At 39.7% G+C, this 20,943-nt stretch overlaps 2 protein-coding genes across 2 annotated transcripts; both read right to left on the reverse strand.

Moving 5' to 3' along the window:
• Positions 1-437: 437 nt before the first annotated feature.
• Positions 438-14,131, reverse strand: larp4ab (La ribonucleoprotein 4Ab). Its single transcript, XM_049583246.1, has 15 exons — positions 13,727-14,131; positions 11,810-11,945; positions 10,812-11,058; positions 10,270-10,406; positions 8,886-8,989; positions 8,644-8,754; positions 8,213-8,266; positions 7,195-7,407; positions 6,913-7,016; positions 6,495-6,725; positions 6,131-6,182; positions 5,819-5,983; positions 5,584-5,717; positions 5,305-5,491; positions 438-3,260 (listed from the first exon to the last, which is right to left on the reverse strand). Exons 1-15 carry the CDS (start codon positions 13,727-13,729, stop codon positions 2,883-2,885), a joined length of 2,256 nt encoding a protein of 751 aa, XP_049439203.1. The 5' UTR covers positions 13,730-14,131; the 3' UTR covers positions 438-2,882.
• Positions 14,132-17,712: 3,581 nt separating this feature from the next.
• On the reverse strand, positions 17,713-20,582 carry pfdn5 (prefoldin 5). Its single transcript, XM_049588504.1, has 6 exons — positions 20,440-20,582; positions 19,930-20,032; positions 19,573-19,604; positions 19,382-19,456; positions 19,178-19,283; positions 17,713-18,106 (listed from the first exon to the last, which is right to left on the reverse strand). The coding sequence occupies exons 1-6, from the start codon at positions 20,503-20,505 to the stop codon at positions 18,021-18,023; spliced, it is 468 nt and encodes a 155-aa protein (XP_049444461.1). The 5' UTR covers positions 20,506-20,582; the 3' UTR covers positions 17,713-18,020.
• Between the last annotated feature and the right edge of the window lie 361 nt (positions 20,583-20,943).

Raw genomic sequence — 20,943 nt, forward strand, 5'->3', positions numbered from 1 at the left:
GTTTTTTTTGGTTTGTTTGTTTGTTTTATCTGAATCCTTGCATACCATCCGATGTTTGCATTAATACACCACCCTTTCATCATATATAGACAAATGCTCTTCCGTTGTGTTGTCACGCATCACTGTAATCTCCTGAACACACTCACAGAGCCAAACAAGACTACAGCAGTTACATAATGTTTAAGGTTATTTCCGGATGGTTACTTGGCAGATGACATGCAAAAATCCGTCAACAAATCCTTTCTAGTGTGGCAGAGCACTGTCACTGCGCATGTCTGTCACGGTGCATCTCAATGGAGCTAATCCCAGGTTTAAATAGGAAAAAAATCAACAGGTCACACATGGAAATAACTTATTCACATCCTGTGTGTGAAGCTGCAATCGCATTTAATGAATTAATATGTAGTGGAAATATGCACAAAGACTCAATTGTTGAAAAATAAATCTTTATTCTCATACTTCAGGCTCAGCAATAAAATAGTCACTTAATAAACCAGTGTGTACTTGGCTGGAAACTACAGTCCCATGTTAGTGAGTTACAAGCAGGATTCTGATATAAGACTGAAATTGCATTGACAAACTAACACGATGGACAAACAAGCATGCACACACGCACACTAAGCTCCACTCCAACCAGCCCCAGCCCTGCAGCTGCACCCACAATAAACTGAGATTAACACTGGGCAGGATCTAATGTCTCCCAGTGTCATTTACTGATAATGTTGGATTCTGACAACAGGCTAACCAGCCCTGTACAGTTAGACAAATTGATGTGCTCACATCTCTTGCACTCTTTATCCAATATTAAAGACTGTTAAGGCACTAGAGGTTTGGTTTGAAATAACAGTTCCATGTAGTCTGAAACAGAAGCAATCCCTTTCTCTCACACACACACAAGTTTACACAGACACATATACACAGGAGACAACTGAACTACTGATTACATGACACACAATACTGTACACTGCAGTCAAGTCCCTAAGCAGAGGACTCCAAACAATTATCTAAGGCAAAATGTTTTGTAACTTTAATCATGAAAATGTGATTTTTTTTTTCCAATCATCTTTTGTTGAATTCCATTTGCAACACTACAAACTATTCAGATGAAAAAGAAAAACATTTATGAACACATTTAAGCTCCAGCTGTACATCTCTGTGTAACACCTTTCCGTTTCTTACTGCTGTAATGATTAAAAGCCTTGAGATCAAAAGAATAGTGCATTTCAATTCACACCATTACAGGTACAGGTCTTATTGTTGAGCCACGAGTGGCTGATCAGTGTCCAATTCAGTTAGCTGTCAATTATCAAGCCACTTTTCTCAGATCAGTTTACATAAAAAAATTTCCAACATCACACAAACATTGAATACCATGAAAAGAAAAACAGAACTTGATAGAAAATTAAACTCATCTACAGCAGTATATACACACGCTCGAGGAAAGCTACAACAAATAGACATTTATAAAATCAAGAACAAAAAGTGGTTTATGCCAGAAGGACTACGCTTGTCTGAAGCCTTATGTGTCCCATCAAAACAGATGATTCAGACAGTCAACTTTAAACACCAACCATCGAGTAGCTACCTTTATCAAGAAGAAGCCAAAGATTTCTGTGGTGGAAAAAAATCCTAATTTCTTCTCCTGAGGTCCCTCACATCATCATCCATTAGGTTTTAGCAATACACATGCAGAAGCTAGTCACCAATTAAGGACCGCTTAGCTTTCAAGACCTACCATCCTACTGTAAAAACGTTCCTAAAAGGATCCATATCATAACCCAGGCCTGAACCAAAGTTAGCCGTCAAACTCATTAATCTTGCTTTTTGAGATGCACACCAGCATTACTGACATCTGATAAAACATGAAAGACAGTCTTTCTCCTGCTAACAGCTAAAACCCCACAATAGTAGGTTATGTAGCAAACGACTACTGTTCTCATCACTGCTCACGCTCTTTTTACAAGCTATACTGATTTTGAACAGGAGTTACATCACTGATACAATCCTGCAAATATGAAATAAGCAGATGTACTCCAGTTAGGATGCAGGGCTTATTTCAAATGTTAGTAGTATTGATCTGATGTCTGCATCACAGAAACAACTGCTGCAAAAACACTTAAGGATTATAACCATCACACTGTAATGTCCTGAAAACGTGTAACATAGTATACACCAGCATCATTTAACAAAATAACATTTATGTAATAATTATCTACAAACTACTTAAAGTTCAAACCTTCTGTAGTTTATCACACACCTTTGTTTCTATTATTCTGCCCTGGATTCTTCCATTTCATACATTTTCATATACCTTGATTTCAACGCGCAACAAATCTGATTTTTAAAAAAAAAACAAAAAAAAAACAAAAAAAAAAAAACCTCAAGATGAATCACATGCCAACAATAACCGCTCAAAAAGAAATCAAATGTGCCTCTTTTGTCAATTTGGAAGTTGGCAGTCTTTGCTAAATGTTGGTCTACCGTATATTTAAAAGTAACAGGATCCCTCTTAATTCCTCTCATGCTCAAACACACACACACACACACACACACACACACACACGCGTGCGCTACACATTTAGCCCATCTCTGGAGGCTTTTTTTGAGATCGTCATGGTAACATTACTCTCAGCAGAGTATGTTTTACCCCAAAAGTCTGCAATTCTGTCAGCAGACTATATGTATTTTCCCAAAAAGGGAACTCTACATTAAGTTTTTCTAAATATTTTTAGGTCTGCAACAATATTAAGATTCTTTGAAAAAGTCTGTTAAATGAAATATATTCATCTTTCTATTTACATATATTATATATTTACATATATATATATATATTGTTTTTATCTCTGTTTCAGTTCATGTTTTAGAGGTTCCTCTTTCTGTAGTCATTTTGGTGACCTTGGCGGAATGTTCTGTTCTTTGCCGCTGCGTCTGGCGCCCCGGTGTGGGGAAAACTGTTTGCCAGTATACAGGCCTCTCTGCTGATCCCGAATCTTCAACCCTGCGGATCGGACTTGGCTGTTTGCTCCTCTGAAGGAGCGTAACGGTTGACGAGGAGGCCGGCTGTCTCTGGGTTTCTCTGGTTTGTGTGTAGTGCGCGTGGAGTTGGGCCGAGACTCCTCAACCCCGTTGACCTTGAGCTCTTGCAGGGGCTGACTGGCTGAGGAGGGAGGGGGAGGGGGAGGGGAAGTGGGTGTCTGTGCTGGTGGAGGGTCTTTGGCCAGTCTCTGGCAAACCTCTGCATAGCTGAGCTTTCTTGCTGCCTGGTAAGAGAGTAATGGGAGAATTTTTTTAAATAAATGAACAGAAACAAAAAAGAAACGAAAACCAAATTAATTACATGTGTAATAAAACACAAAAACCACCTGAAGACCTATAAACCGAAATATTAAAACACTCTATCATTAAAACAGTGACTATAATACTTTTGTGGCTCCATGTAATTGGCTATGATAAAAAAAAGCACAGTCTGATGCAAAGATCAAAGAAGTTTGGTGGATTTCTGGTTTTGCTAGTCGGGTCAGGTATATGAGTTAAAACTAGTTTGATGTAATGCAAACCCGCTTAACCAGCACTTGGCATTCTAACAAGTTTTGGCAAATTAAAAAGTAGCCTAAATTTGCAACCTGTGCTGATGGCATCACAGCACTATATTCAACATGTATTGCACTAATAATAAGCAATATGACAATGTGATCAACACCAATATGGTAACATTTTGGATATGAAGCCGACATAAGAGGTGTCATAAATAAACACAAGGGACACGGCACTGTCGTTGTGACTAGGGATGTAACGATACATCGTTCCACATCAATACAAAGATTCATTGATTAATGATCTGATTATATCGATGCAAAATGATCGATCCATATTGTCATCTTAAAGATACACATTTATTTTGAAATTCACATAGCACGTCTGTGTCACCATTTCTGGGCAAGCGTGCCTCCGCTCAAACAACAAACAGAGCTCAGAAATAAAATGGTCAAATCATATTATAGTTGTTTTTGTGAGTTGATGTAAATGATTGTGTTAGATGGACATATGATATCGCGTCATATCGATCGCAGACTCCTGAATCGAATCGAATCAAAATCGCATCGTGACAGACTTTGTGATATCGGCAAACATCGTATCGTCATCCAAACAAATCGATATATGATGAAGCTGGTGATTTACACCCCTAGTTGTGACCTGAACTTTTGTCAGACAGCGTGTTTCAAGTGGGTGAGGAACGGCTGATTCAAGAAGTTAAGATGAGGAATTATTTCCCCAATACCTCCTGATTTCACTACAAAACCCTAAATAACATGGCAGCTGGTTGGAGAAAGAAAGCCAAGGAGCTGAAAGTTTCTCTTGAGCTAAATGACCCCTGCTACTAACAAGCTAAGCTACTTGTAGTTTGCTATGTTGTTTGTCATTTTTGTGTAGTATCACAATGTAAAAACATGTTTTCTGTTTAAAAAGTAATGCTGCAAACGTAGGACAATAGCAAGCAGGCTACTCATTTATCTTTTAAGTGGTTGCATCTCCAGTCTGATCTCAAGCAAACATCTTGTATGTACATGGTTTGTTTACATGAAGCAACAGAAGTGCATAATTGAGGAATTCAGTGTGGACAGAGACCTCTGATGTTTCATCATGTGATGAGACAGTCTGATGCTCATTTGCTGTCGGGACACGGTGTCATTATGTTCCACCCGGTAGCGGCTACAGGTGGTAAATTCGGTATACCAGTCCAGTTTGTAAATGTTTACATCTGCCAAATGTCAGCTCTTTAGACTACATTTTGTCACAAAAACCTACACGAGAAGTGACACAGGAAATTATGTTACACCACACCCTAGACTTTTTTTTTTCTCGTTGGCATATATGTTCACACATTAACCTGTTTCCACACATCTTTACTCTTCTTAGCCCGTTTTTTCTAAGTGCAACAACAACTTTGGTCTATATTGCAAATACAACACATACAGATAAGTTCCTATTGTTACAGGTGAGCCCTCCCCCAGGGTTCCCCTCAACCAGTGTCTTCTGGTCTCATCAGCTGTAGCTCACCAACACAGATCTTTAGCCGGCTAGATATTTGGGTTGTGTCTGCAATGCACTGGAGAGCCTCTTGGCTTGTGTCTCCCAACAGCTGATACAAAGCATTAAACACCTTTTTCCGAGAGCTGAATGGTCAGCGAGTCAAAAATCATAAGTTCTGTAGTGTGAATTGGGCCAACTATTACTCAACAGGGAGCTGTAAGCTGATGTTGCTGTGGGATAATGTGGCACTCCAGATAAGAAGGCAGACCTTACCAGTTCTGATGTCAGAGATGCTGGAGTTGGGGAAGATGGCGAAGATGCTTCTGTAGAGACAGACGGGCTGCAGGTGGAGGGAGAAGGTTCTGAGGCTGTTGGGGAGGCAACCTCTGTGGATGAGGAGATAGCTTCCTTTGGAACCGGAGGTTCAGCTTTATCCTCTTCCTTTACCGGAGGACAAACGCTAAATCGACACAAAAAGTAACAGATAAGTCATTTTCTATGTATATGCGCCTTTTATTCACAGACATTTAATTAACTTGAGGTAAACTGTACCTTAAGACTGGTGGTGTCACTGTGAGTGGTGTCACAGACTCAGGTGTAGCAACCAGGCTCAAAGAATCAGGTTTGCTTACAGCATCTTCTGACATGTTTGTGTGTCGGGTTTCGTTAACCTCTTGGCTCTGAGCCTGAAATAAAGAGTTTTAAATGGTGTGCATTTACACAACTGTAACTCAAATACTGTTTACATGAGTCTCACGGATGAAATGTTTCAAAGAGAGATTTTTACCTTGTTGGTCACCTTTAGGCCACGCACAACATCAGAAAGGCGCATCTCTGGCGTAGTCTCTCCCCGCATACTGACCACAGATCCAGGCAAAGGAGGAAAGTTGGAAGTTGCCAGGTCAAACTTCGGTTGTGGTGGTACCTTGGTCTCCATCACAGGGGCAGACCTCTGGAATTTTCATTACAGTTTTAGTCAAATGTGAGATTAGCAACACTATGTGAAACTCACCACAAAATAGCACACTAAGATAACATTTTGGTCTACACAGGAAATTCACTCTTTGTTTAACATTGGCAAAAGAGGAAATATACTGACTGTAGTATGTTCGTCTTCTCTTTTCCTCCTCATGCCTCTGTGGCTTCCTCTCCTACAGTGAAAAGACATAATTTTACATTACAAGATTTGACATATGAAAGTTTAATTTACATGTAAAAAACATCGCAAAGAATTTCTCTGGAACTGAATGTGAAAGCCAAAAACAAGTTGTATTTCTTAGATGTTTACATTAACTGTGTAAAATCTAGACGATATAACTTTGAAAGGTGACCATAGAGTGACATGACAAAATACAGAGAAAATCATTCACAACACATAACACACTTCAATATGCATTAGTCTGGCACATTGTGGTTGTAAATCTTCATCTCCAGTGTTAATAATCAGGATAATATTCACTAACCTGCCACGTGTAGCCCCATTGTGATATCCACTGGCTATGATGGCCTGCGGAGAAATGTCTTTAAGGCTGAAGGAAGGCAGAGAGGCTGTCGCTGAAGTGGTGCCAGTTGGCGTCCCTGATGTGTGAAGGGGCTGTGGACTCAAGGAAGCAGACAGGCCGTCCATCAGGGTCTCTGGAGTCAAAGAAGAAGGGGGCACGTCTCCAGTCCTAGGCTGACCCTTAACATGGTTTCTGGGAACACACAAAGGACACAATTCTTACTACTGAATGTCAGAAGCACATTTTGATACTTTAGGCAATATAATATCATTGACATGTAATTCAAATGTGATATATATTTCATGAAAGAGCATTAATTAAGACTGGACAACAATACTGTGAATGAGTGAGTTATCATTTCAGTGTGACTTGCACCTACCGGTTCCTGCTCATGGGTCGATGGGTGCTGACGGAGCTTGAGTTTGCGTTGTAGTTCCCAGGATTACTGTAACCATTCATGAATCCGCTGTGTGGGAAAGGTGCCTGAACATCACAACAGCAGTGGGAAATCAAATTAGACAACGTGCTCCATTAAAGTATCTCTGATGCTCTGAACAATACAATAAATCCGTGTGTGGACACAAACTAAAATTAGAGGACAAAAAAGAACTCAAATCTATATTTTTAGGAGACATTCTGAACAAGACATTCAGGTTCTTACCAGTGGTGTTTCAAAGTAAGGCATGACTGGAGGGCTCCAGGAGGGGGACACCACAGGGTATACAGGGTACTGCTGCTGAGGGCTGTACACCTGCTGCATGTAGACTGGGGAGCCATACTGAGCCTGTGGTTGGACATGCTGACTGTACACACTTGAGTCCACACTGCGGAAGCCATTCTTACCAAAGAATGTATTAATGGCTTTAATGCGAGCCTGGAGGGAGGGCGAGAGAAAGAAAGAAGATAATCAGGTATGTCTGCTGGGAGTGAAGACGTGACACACCTCTGCTGTGCCTACAGTATAAGTAGCACAATCTATCGTCCTATAGTCCCCTCAGATCTCATAATCCACGGTCATTAGGTCATACAACACTGTACTGACTAGGGGAAAGAAAGGGGGAGGGAGAGGGAGTGAGGGGGAGAGGGAGAGTAATAGAGCATGAGGAAGAGTAGAGGCATAGCGTAGAGGCAGAGATACAACAGACTGATAAGTAGCTACAGATTAAAAGTTCCTCCCAGCCAGCCACAGTGCATATGGGTCCTTCCAAGCGCGATACTGATCATCACTGGGGTTTAAACGGGACCATTAACATGTCACAGCCTCATGTGTTTTATCAGGGGGCACACAAGGTCAAGTCAAAGTCCAGCTGAAAAAGGATATATTAGACACCTAAAACACAAAAAGGTAAATATCACATTGTGATAAGAAGGGATATGAAACTGTCTGGAGATAGAGGAGTGTGCAACAGTTCTGACAAACACCTCCTTGCTTATCAAGTCTCTGTGCACACAAATCCCAAGGTCATTCCTGGGGCTATGGCTTAGCCAGACAGTGGTGACGTGACAGCTGACAACACAACCAGTATTGTGTAACACAAAGCTTGCTGGGCTCCATGCTACTGTCGTAAATAGAACCAGTGCTGAGCCGTGAGCCGTGAGCCAGCCTGAAATAAAACTTTACTTGGTAGCGTACTAAAAAGAGTAAACAACTGCTCATGCATTTCAGTGACAGAACTCACCATGATTGGTTTTCCCTGGAATGTTTTGACCTCCTCTCTCAGGTATCTGTAAGCCTGAGAACAAAAGAGAAAAAGAACCAAATATTCACAAATACTGTAAAATAAAAGCTTTCCTCCCCCTTCACTCCCAGGGCATTACTGTGATGTCCAGTAGTTATAAAACATAAACTTGTCATTAGCTCATAACAAGATAAAGTTGCTGTAATAAGTAACACAATTTCTTGCTTCATGTTGAAAACTTCAATAGAGGCTTTGAATGTCAAAAACTGACATTTAGTGCATCCCCTGCAGTTATAGAGAGCATTATATATGACATACTAATAAAAATTGTAACATGAGCATTAAACCAAAGGCATAACTGTATTCCAACTTGAGATTATTCAGCAAGTTGGTCAAAAATAAGCCAAGTGTATATCAATGTGGAGACGTACCTGCTGTGCATCCATATCAGACTGAAATGTTATGTACCAGTTGCTGTTGTGTGCAAACTCAGCACTCAACACTTTTGGACAGTTTTCACTCTTAAAAAGAGCCTCTACATCCTGTGAAAGAGATGCAAGGCACATATTATACATTTCTGTCTGCAACACTGAACTCATACAAAATTGAACTCCACAGCAAGATGGCTGTTTTGTCAGAATGTACTTAGTATATGGTATGAAACCTTCTTTACCTCAACAGGTGTAGTCTCAGACACCTCCCTCAGAATAATGATGCAGCGACTATGGTTTGGCCGGACCTTCTCTCCAGTTTCATCGACTTGCACCATGGGAGAGGCTGCAACAAAGACACAAGCTAAATACAAGTGCTTTCATCATCTGGATTTAACTCGAGGGCCCTTAATATAGCTTAAAGTATGCCGTTGGTGGATATGCATCTCACTGCAGCTTTTTTTTTTCTTGTTTCTGACAAGAGTTTTTTTTTTAAATAACTACAAAATCTGAGTGCAATTCTGGCAAGCTGGGTCAGTGTCCTTATCAACACACAAACATTCCCTGTACAGAAGACCGGTGATAAAAAAAACATGAATGGCAAACAGTTACAGACTGGTAGGGCTGGATATTGTTTTAAAAAAATTACAATGCCAGTACCAGTACCCCTAAAGTGATACAGATACCAATAGAGTACTTAATTTAATACGTTTTTTTTTTTTTACTTTATTTGACAACCATCATGTGAGTGGAAACATTCAGTTGCGTGTACTATAGCCATACTTTGGAATGTTTTGGTGGCATTTAAGCACGTTAAACTGCTATCTCCATCAAATACACTCATTTGACTACACCACACCACACTGTGTGGGTTGTAACTGCTGCGATAGGGGGCCAATCACACATCACATTAAATCTACGACGCCTGTGGCACAAAAATGGATCAAATGCAGGTATCACTTGACTGGAGAAGTTTTGATACTACTTGCTGCCAGGTAATTTCAGTCAACAAGTTACGGTATCGAATACAGAAACCCAGCCCTATTAGCTACACAAACCCTCCAGGGTTTCCACCGTGGACAAACGGTGGTCGGAGGTGGTAAGCACAAAAGGCAAGAATGTGCTCCTAACCCTAAACGGACACCTCAGACAAAATAGCCAACAAGACCCCACCCATCAGCAGAAACACACTGTGATGGCAACATCATGTTGTGGAGATTATATTACCAGTGACACACTGCAATTGTTAGTGGTGACTCTGGTGAATCCTCACACCATCTCCTCTGTTGTGGACAGTTTACTAGGCGACTGCTCTAAACAGTAGCCTGTAATATTATGTGCGTGGCCTCTGCGCTTTGAAATATCATTCAGTGTTTCCATTTTTTATACTCTTTGTTAAGATAGTGACATATTCAACTGGGACAGGAAACTACCACAATTAACAAGTGCAGAGAACCTTTACTTAACACCTGCATTTTTCACCCCATTCCACTTAGGTAATGTAAAATAATTAAAGGTAATTAAAGCTCAGTATATTCATTTGAAAGTTTTATGTGGATTCTGTCTGTTAACTTAAGTGTCAGTGAATCAGCAAGCATTTCTCATAAACACAGGTAGCACAGTTACCTCGCAGCACATCTAGAATGAGGTCCATGTCAGTAGTGAGGGCTTTGATGTCCTCCATGCAAGCGATGGTCCAGATGGGAACAAACTGATCACTGTCCATCTGGGATATCAGGTACAGGTCCTTAGATAGGTTCTCTCTGCAAACACCAAAAACAACAACTACAAATGTCACCCAAAAATAGCAACACATTTCAAGAATTGAATTTAATCAATGGCTGTTAGACCAGAGATTCACACCCCTGCAGGGGCACTTCAGAATATACTAATTTAGTCTACAGTGGGAACAGGTTTTTTTCCAGTTATGAAAAAACATTTAAAGGTAATTAAATTATTAATTACTGATGTTGTTCTTGTAGCTACATACACTCCAGCTAGTGCAATAAAGGCAAAAGATCAGTGTAAAAAAATAAATCCATCCAGAATATTTCATTGTTTTAAGTTTTAATTGTTGAAAGAAATTTGCCAGAACAGGAATTAACACTATTAAGAGTTGCAATTTGTGGTATAATAAAACTTGATTTGTAAATTACTTCACTACTTACCTAGAAAAGCAGAACTCAAGCTGTTTCTTCAAAGACTCTCTTAGGTTCTCCTCAGATATGGGCTGCTCCTTAGCAGCATCACTATCTGTGGCTGATTCGCATTGTGGGTCAAAGACTAAATACATCATGTCAGGGTGGTCAGTGCCGTTCACAATGCCCTCTGTGGGTACAGGAGCATAGTCAGCAGGGCTATCAGGATACTCAGCTTCGTATCCTTTTCCCCCCAAAGAGGGAACATCTGAGTAACCTAAGACAGAAGACACAAGCAAGAGGAAAATGTTTGTGAAATAACTGCCATGTTTAAACAACAGGATCCAGTGCCCTAACAAAACTCTGTCATGCTTTGTCTTTGCTGTGTCACCCTGAGGGCAAAAGTTACAACAGCTTCCTCAAATACCATGTTTATCTGTACTAGGCAATGGACGGTGGGAAGATTTCATGTTACAATTATCCTGGCCAAAAGAGTTGCAGTTGGTGATATTATCCTAATAATGATCCCAATAATCCCAATAATAAAACATGCTAGAATCACTTTACCTCATATTTTGGTAAAAACGTATTTGTATTGCATCACAGGTAGGACACACATCTATTTTAGTGAACATCCTTCTTACTGAAAAACAGTCAAACAATCTGAAAACTATTTTAAATGGCGACATATCTTCCAATACAAAATATATCAACCATTGATGCATATGCAGCCTATTTTTGCAGAGTTTCTTTTATAGTCCCCAACAGCCTCTTTGGGTGCTGGTGAACATGATATTCATGACTGTCCTGATAATGGGTTATTTCATCACAATAAAAATAGTATATCATCCCATTCCTAACATGCAATTATCTTGGTAATGATCAATAAATACTATGCATGTCTATATGTCACTCATAGTCAGGTAGTGCAGGGTAGACAGAGGTTTGGTATCTAATATCTAATTAATGTTAGGGGAAGATGGAGATAAATGTCAGTTCTCCACACTCAGAACAGAATAAGCTCTTACCGTTGGTCATCTCAGCTGGAGGAGGGTAGGTCAACGGCCAAGGAGAATCCTCAGTCCCCTCTGGGATGTCATTCTGGTGGGCAGGCTCCTGCCACACTTTAGCATTTGGGTTCAAACCTGCTCCCTTTGTGGTAACCTGCATGATTATAAGAATAAACTATGAGTTACAGAAAACAGTTTTCAGTTCCCACCTTAAAAAGTATGTCATAAGAAACAGTTTGAGTTTCTGAAACTGTGACCTTGAAACACAACCGAATGTAATGTGTTAAGTCTGACACTCAAATATGTGGAATTCCCTGCTATGCACCTGATTTCAGGCATGTGTAATAGCAGTAATTCTGAGAAACTGGTATTCAAAACTGTTTTTAGCTTCCAAAAGTGGAGCCTGGACCTGGAGGCTAGACTGGTGGAACTGTGGAGAGACAACAAATGGATCATCATGTGAACAGAGTTGTGCAGTGTGACATAGTGGTGTTTTTTTAACTGCCACTATGCAAACATCTTTACGAACACACCTTCCTGCTACATAGACCAAATTATTAAATACATATGCAAGGAAATTTCTGCACAGTAAAATGCCTCATTTTCAACCAAATAACATGCATCAGATCCATGTGAAACACGTTTTTATTTTTTTTTTAAGTCAGAAGAAAACTCATTCAATTACTAAGCAACTAATAAGGTATTAAAGCAGTTGACATATGTTGCATGCCATTCAATATCACTCTTACTTAACACTATAGCTCAGAGTAACAGCATTTAGCCCCCACATCATTCATACAATATGTCATAGCCAATCCAATGAATGAAGCCAGTTAATCCAGATCTCGCAAACCAGTTTTACATCTCTGAAAGGCCTCACACCTCGACTCACACAAATAACCCATATGACTTTTCACAGTTGTCATTGGCTTCCTTATCACTCTAACCCCGCCCTCAAACAGTCACATGTTACCATACATGGCGCGAGACCGCCTCTGAGCCTCAGCGTGACTTGAACGAGACATTATGACCTGTCATCCATTGAAAAACGTCGAGTGTGCTAGAGTTATTGTTACTTAACCAATACACGAATCAGTCCCGTATATGTTCAGGTCAACATGTCTGCTGTCCAAAATGTGGTTACAGTTCAGCAGCTCTGTGTTTGCACTGAGGCAAAGTTGCGTTGCTCTGGGGGTCGGGAAGAAAGAGCACATGGTGCCGACGTGCCCACACAACCATATGCAACGATTTTCAAATACTTTCTCTTTACTTCCGATTAAATATAGATGTTTCTGGATATAATGTGTTCGTGAATGTTACATTTCTTGCATATCTCCGCATTTTTCCAGTTTCAAAGTCGACGTCTCGACGGTGTACTGCCATGACCTTTATCACGGAACTCTGATAGCTATTTAGCTAACCTAACAGTTGTGTAACAGCTAACATTAAACACATATCACATGTAGTAACTTCGTCGCCACACACCAAACAAAAATGAATAAAGCTATGCATTGAAAGCAACTTGTAGTAAAGAGAAATGCCATTTTTTCCAATTCATCATGTTACGTTCAAAGACACGTGTCTGTAGGGTGAGCTTGTTTGGCGTTTCGCCGTCTACCATATTGTCACCGCTGACTCCATAAATACCTGCCGTTAGCTAACTAGCTTAAGTTTATTAGCAGACCAGTTAGAACCGGCCTTTCCTTACACTCTTTACCTCAACTAATTTGTTTGACAGGTTGACAGTACCACACAGTAACTGTCCGTGTACGTAATATTTCGCATAAACGCCAATTAATGGACCAAGTGTAAAGTTACTTGAGCGGTGTAAAGCAGTTTGGTGGAGCTTCAGTCAGCACGAGTCAAACGTGATAAAGGACGCAAACAGGTTGTCGCATGTTAGCTAGCGTGCCCTCTCCCAGGCCCTGAACTCACCATGCTGCTTGGATCCTCGCCTTCGTATGTCCTCCTCAGCTCCGTCTGGTTTAATTACTCTGTTGCTTTTATCCTTAGCGGAGGCTTTAACTCTGAAACACTGTTAGCCGCACGTCTTTACAGGGGCACCCGTCGTCGTTAACTACCGTCTCCCCGGTAACGTGATTCAAACGACCTAACGTGCTCTGGTCCAAACGGTGCGTCCGCGCGGACCACAACTTTGAAAGCTTCTTGTCGATGACACTAACGACTCTTTCGCAGTTTGTTCGTTTATAAAGCGTTCCCCATTTGATAATTAATGTTGTTTAAGCCCAATTCCTCATCCTACAGGTCAGCTTCAAGGCTCCGCTCTGATAGCATGTGACAGCTGCGTCCTCTGTCTGAGCAACACTCTGTCCCAACACACTACACACTACACACTGCTGCACACTGCTGCACTCTGCCTCCACCTCCCCGGCGAAGCGTCATGGAGCTGAGTCCGTGCACTTAAAAGACCTGCCTTGGGCTTGTAATGTCACACACAGAGTCAGTTCGTGTACACTTTAACTTCGGCTATCTAATTTCTTTTATTAAAAGTTAAAGTAGCAGTAGTACAGTTTAGAAATACTATGGTACAAATCCTGTATTGGAAATGTTACGTAATATACTGATGAGTACCAAAAGTTAAATACTCATTATGCAGAATGGGCTATTTCAGAGTGGTGTTATCACATTTACTTTATATAGAGCTTGTTATCTTTAAGGTGAACATCACTTAAATTAGGAATTCCAATATGTTATTTCCATGGCAGAGGAAAGATCAATTACTATTTGTTAACATGAGCTACTCTCTCTCAAAGCCAGAGAAATAAAGAAGTAGTAGTAAATCTCAAATTTGTGATGTCATAGTGCAGTGATACTCAGCTTGTGGCCTGTGGGCCAAATTTGGCCTGCCAGGTGGGGTGCTTTCTAATTCACAATTAAATATATATACTGAACAAAAATATAAATGCAACACTTTTGTTTTTGCTCCCATTTTTCATGAGCTGAACTCAAAGATCTAAAACATTTTCTATACACACAAAAGACCATTTCCCTCAAATATTGTTCACAAATCTGTCTAAATCTGTGTTAGTGAGCACTTCTCCTTTGCCGAGATAATCCATCCCACCTCACAGGTGTGGCATATCAGGATGCTGATTAGACAGCATGAATATTGCACAGGTGTGCCTTAGGCTGGCCACAATAAAAGGCCACTCTAAAATGTTCAGTTTTATTACACAGCACAATGCCACAGATGTCGCAAGTTTTGAGGGAGCGTGCAATTGACATGCTGACTGCAGGAATGTCCACCAGAGGTGTTGCCTGAGAATTGAATGTTCATTTTTCTACCATAAGCCATCTCCAAAGGCGTTTCAGACAATTTGGTAGTACATCCAACCGGCCTCACAACCGCAGACCACGTGTAACCACACCAGCCCAGGACCTCCACATCCAGCATGTTCACCTCCAAGATCGAACAACGAGCATGCAGATGAGCTTCCCTGAGACGGTTTCTGACAGTTTGTGCAGAAATTCTTTGGTTATGCAAACCGATTGTTGCAGCAGCTGTCCGGGTGGCTGGTCTCAGACGATCTCGGAGGTGAACATGCTGGATGTGGAGGTCCTGGGCTGGTGTGGTCTTTGAGGTGAACAGTATTTGTGAGGAAATGGTCTTTTGTGTATATAGAAAATGTTTTAGATCTTTGAGTTCAGCTCATGAAAAATGGGAGCAAAAACAAAAGTGTTGCGTTTATATTTTTGTTCAGTGTATATGGATTCACACTGGGGATGTCTTTTTAACTTTGGGTGTAGATGAAGTGCCAGAGTGCATAAAAAGCATTAGAGATTTTTATGTAAGAAAAAAAAACAAGAGTGCCAGGGGAGGATTCTCCCAGACCCCTAACAGAGGTCCAAGCTAAACCCAGAATCTCCTCAAATCCTTGAGATGCCCCTACTTACACCTGACCTGCACAAGGCTGCTGCATCAAAAGGTTGAAAACCGGTAACAATTTACTCATCAATATTATTAATGTTTATTAACTGGCCCCTGTCATATTGCAAAAGTGGCCCCGGGGCACAACAAGTTGAATATCCCTGTCACAGGGGATAAAGTCTGGATCAGAGTCTGATTTTGAGGACCTACAGAATGTTTGTTTTCTTTTTTATACCCAAATCAGTTTTATTCTGTTATAGTGGTAATTTGTGAGACAGAAAATATATTCATATGCTCAGAACATTTCCCTGGGTGCTCTCAGTGTCATGTGTAACATCTTTCACAATTCATTGTCTATGGTGCAGCTCCAGACTTTATACCCTATGACATCACAAATTTGAGTTTCAGCTCTCTGGCTTATGGATTTGGAAGAGTTGTTTGTATTTACAACTGCCTTAGACCATAGGAATAAAATGTATGAAATTTGAAAATGGGAGTAGTTTCCCTTTAAACTATAATGAGATATCGGAATTTATTAGTTAGTTTACATTTAGAATTAATCTGATTCTGCAAAGTACCTTAAGTTATCAAATAAATGTAGTTGAAAAGTACAATATTAGCCACCAACATGTAGTGGACTTATTCGTATAAAGTAGCATAAAATGGAAATATTTGAGTACAAGTACCTCAAAATTTCACTTAAGAACAGCACTTGAATAAATGTACTTACATTGCACCACTGTATTTCACCTGGCATTGTAAACAAACCAAGTTAGTAATACTGACTGCTCTGTTAGTTATTAACTCTCAAGCTGAGTGACACGGTCTGATGCAAAGTTTGGAAGTGATATGGGCACTGGCAAACTCTGTCCTTCAACAGCAGCGTGGGTTTACTACAGAAACAGTCTTTTAACAGTTTAAACTGGCACAAATCACAATTTTAAATTTGCTCCTATTTAACTGAAATATATCAATCTCACTGCAGCAGTGTGTTTTTCTTAGATCTTTACAACATGGATTTTGTGGAATTTAACTTTTATCAATTATTACATTATTGATAAATTCAATAGTTTTACTGGGGAAGAACACGGCCTCACTGGCAGTAAAAAAAAATCTGCTTATAGAGAGGCTGAAACCCTGAAATATATGGGTCTGATATGTATTTTTATTTAACTGGAGTCCTAGCATATCAATTTATCAGTTAATATATTAAGTAAATATAAATTCCTGAACTGATGATGTAAGTGTTAACACAGTCACAGTCATTTATAATGATGAGAAACAGGAATTGATACTTCCTCTATTTATTTACACATTAAATCAATGAGCTAAAAATTACCTAGGTATCTGATTTGTTCCCTTATTAAGTGTTACAAAAATGCAGACCCTAAACTATGGCTTATATACACACTGTTCAGATTTTCCAAGGATCAAGTCAGTTATTAATTTAAACCATTTTAACATAACCCAAACAGTGTTAAAAATCACTGTCACTAAAGATGATAAAGATTTGGTTTATAACTTGGAACTTTGCAGCTGGAAACAACATTATGAAGGCTAATGCTAGTGTGCTGAACATGTAATAAGCATGTCTTGATAGAAACAGTTGTTAGATTATGACTGCATGTTTGTGCTGGAGTTGATTTGCACAGGATCCTGTACTCACTGAACGAATACTGTTCTCCTCTGCAGTCATGCCATCACCTCGGTGTCAAGGGCCCTGTACGTCAATGGTAAACCCACACTGGTGATTTCACTTGTTGCTGATGAGCCCTGCTCTCAGGATTGTGTGGCTGTGTACAGACAACCAGATGGAGTCCAGTGACCTCATGTAATTCAAGCTCTCCCACCTTCAACGTGAGCAGTCTAATTAACTAGAATGAGTGTAAACACCTGTGTGTGTCTGCAGGGCCTTAAAACTTGTGTTGAAGATGCCTGTTTACTTACAAAAAAATGTTCACAATCTATGATTTAAAAACAGAGGTCTTGGTAGAGGACCCCACTGATGAATACATATCAATAACAAACAATGTTCATGAATGCACAGCGACCTTTTTAATTACGCAAACTATCAGACACCCAATTAATTTGACTTATAATTGACAAAGTACATGTGATTGAGTTACTGTGGCAACAGCTGACTTATAATTTACTGGTGACAAGGTTTGTGCACTTAGTACAGAAAAAAAAAACAAATCTTTACTCTTCAGTATCTAACATGACTTCATCAGATAAGTAGAGGGCGTTTTCTTGTCCTACAACAGCAGACGCAAGTTATTTGCGCACAAATGTAAAAATGCTTGAAGAGTTCAACATGAGGAGTTCAAACAGGTGTTCTCCTTAAGCCTTGGTGGGCCCAATCATCTGTGATGCCTGCTGGCTCTGCTGTAGCTGCTGGATCTTCACGTTCATTACTTCAATCACAGCTGGAAGAAAGAACACAATGTGCAAAGTAAACAGGTGTGTTAATATGTTCTGAACTAAAAAGGTGAGCTTATGGTTGACTGACTTTGAAACACATCATAATAAATATAGAATGTTTTGCACTCAGCTGCAAACAGCAATGTTGGTATTTGTCAACCTGGATCCTATTTTCCCATTTTTTGTATTTAAGTTAATAATGGGACCATCAATTTTGGAATTTGGTTCAGTATTGAGCGTATGCGCACTATCAATTTACATCCACTTAAAGTTCTTGGTTTTGCCACTGACAGGCTCAGATTATTTTAAGTGTCTGACAACATTATGGAAAGGATCCCCACAGAGATAGACCTTTTTCTTTAAGCATCTGGGTCCAAGATCCTTTTTGTTACCAGACTCCACTCAAGTAAACAGTAATATTATCATCGTAAAACAAATCTCATTCAGAGTCAACAGAAACAAAATAAAACTCACAAAAACCATCTTGGTTTGTCTCACCACCGGTCCAACAATCACTAGCTCTGGTTTGGTTGAAATGAACCCTTAATCCATCCAGTTAGATGTGAACATATGCTGCTCTATACACACTTAAATTACTGTTCATTTAAATAAAGACTGGTGGGTTTGGTGATAGCGATTTTTAGACTGTTTCTGGTTAAACAAATACAATCTTCAGACACAACAATAATCTGAGCCTGTCAGTGGGAAAAACAAGAACTTTAAGTGGACACACATTGCGGGTGCATATGCCTCAAGCAATTACATTGTAGCCTGTTTGGCAGCTGCAGCGCTCTCACTCATTACTGGAGCACTTTCAAAAATTGTTGCTCTCATTAGTCACCACGACATAAAAACATGGGAAAATATGGCTCAGGTTGTAAAACACTAAATGACACTTGAATAACTTTAAAGTGAATGCTGTTTCTTTGGACTTGCCTTTTGATTTCTATTATGTTAATAAAAGATAAGGGACGTGTTGCATTAAAATATATGGCTTTGAATGAGAAAAATGCAATACCATTTAGCAAAATTATAAGGAGGAAATGGAGATATCTGTAAAAAAAAAAGTAGCTTACCTTGTTTCATGGCGTGTTTTTCCTGAAGGGCTGGCTGTATTTTCTCTATCTGCTTTGTGAGGAAGTCTATTTTGCGTTTGAAGAATGCCTTTGAGTCTTCCACACTCTGCGGAGAAAGACAAATAGAGAGTATAAATAAAATTTACATAACAATATTAAACGTGATTTGAACAAATGACTTAATAAAGAATTTAATTGAATTGCCTTTTCAACGTAGTATCCTGTCCCCACATCCACTAAAACATTCTCCACGTCATTTAATGTTCCAGGGACGTACATCTGAGAAGAAGAAATGTCAAGGACAAGTATGCATGTCTCAGGGGACACATGACTTCATTTAAAGGACATCACACAAAACATGAGTTGCTGGTTGTTCCACTGTAAGTGAAGGATACAGAGCTGGTAAGTGGCACGAGCAATTCTTTTCCTGTATGAGAGAGAAGAGATGGGGAAACAATTAACTGCTGCAGATTCACAGATATAGTTGATGTTTTCATTAACTTTCATCAAACTGAAATCAGTATACCTCTGAAAACAATGAATGTTTAAAAGGACAGAATTTTGTGCAACACACTGATGTACAGTGAGCTCTTTGTAGTCATTATTACCACCCCAACATATAGCAGAGATTAAAATTATCTATCACAGCAAATGAGGAACCACTCATGAGCTAAATATGCTTTTATCAGTCATTCCTGCATCTCTGTTAAACGCTTGATGGGACACAGAGTCATTAAATGCAGTGGACTCACCTTTATTGTTTTTGTTCAGCACGTTCATACTATCTTTTGCTTCAACATATTTCGTCTGAACCACTTTGAGCTGACCTATTGAAGACGTCAGGAACTCAATCTCCTGCAAAACATCAACATGTACAAGATAGGCGACGTTAGAGAGTCAACACACACAGCGACCACACCTGTCAGTTATCTGAATCCAAAGATGTGATCTATAATCCACCCATTTACCATGAGACTTTAAAAGTGCTCACAGTAAACATGTCAAAGTATTTTTACTGCTGTAGAAATGCGTGAAACATAATTGTTAACATATGTGTAACACACAGCGCTATAACGAAGCGTGGAGAGGTTTGAGACTCACGTTACACACCCTGCATATTTAATTACCGTTTGTGGCGTTAGCTTCAGAGGAGCTAGCTAGCTACTCTGCTACTCTCCCGTCTCCATTTAGATTAACGCCCACAATAAGTCAATATAAAAGAACACAGTCAAAATAAAATACGATTAACTTTTACATATTACCTGGTCTAGTTGGGTTTTCAGTCCCTCTAATTGAGGCAGGGAGAGGTCTGTGAGATTCACCGCCATGTTGGAAGCGTGATGCCAGATGACCCTTATCGAATGTGTTTCCGGTTCATGGAGGTGGTCTGAAACACCGCCCCCCTGTGGACAACATAGAGAATGCACCTGCTTCTTTTATAAAGGCTTCTTAATGTTTAAATTTCTTATCTAATTTTTGTAAATACCACCAATATTTTCCCACTCTAAACGCATGTCGGTCATCTAAAATACATACATATGTCTTGGGTTCACATCATGATGTAAAACTCGCATGTTTTGAATGCATCACCAACATCAATGAAACGGGGGAAAAAAGTAATAAAATGATTTTCAGCATAGACCTAAATATGTCTCTGTCGTTTGCATTTTTGTTGAGAAACCTCTGGCAAAACTTAAAAATGTAAATTCAGTCATCCACCTTTAATGTTTAGTTGGCACTATATAAAAGCTGTGACACATACAAAC

This window comes from Epinephelus fuscoguttatus, linkage group LG1 (genome assembly GCF_011397635.1).
Source record: "Epinephelus fuscoguttatus linkage group LG1, E.fuscoguttatus.final_Chr_v1".
Classification (NCBI taxonomy): Eukaryota; Metazoa; Chordata; class Actinopteri; order Perciformes; family Serranidae; genus Epinephelus; species Epinephelus fuscoguttatus.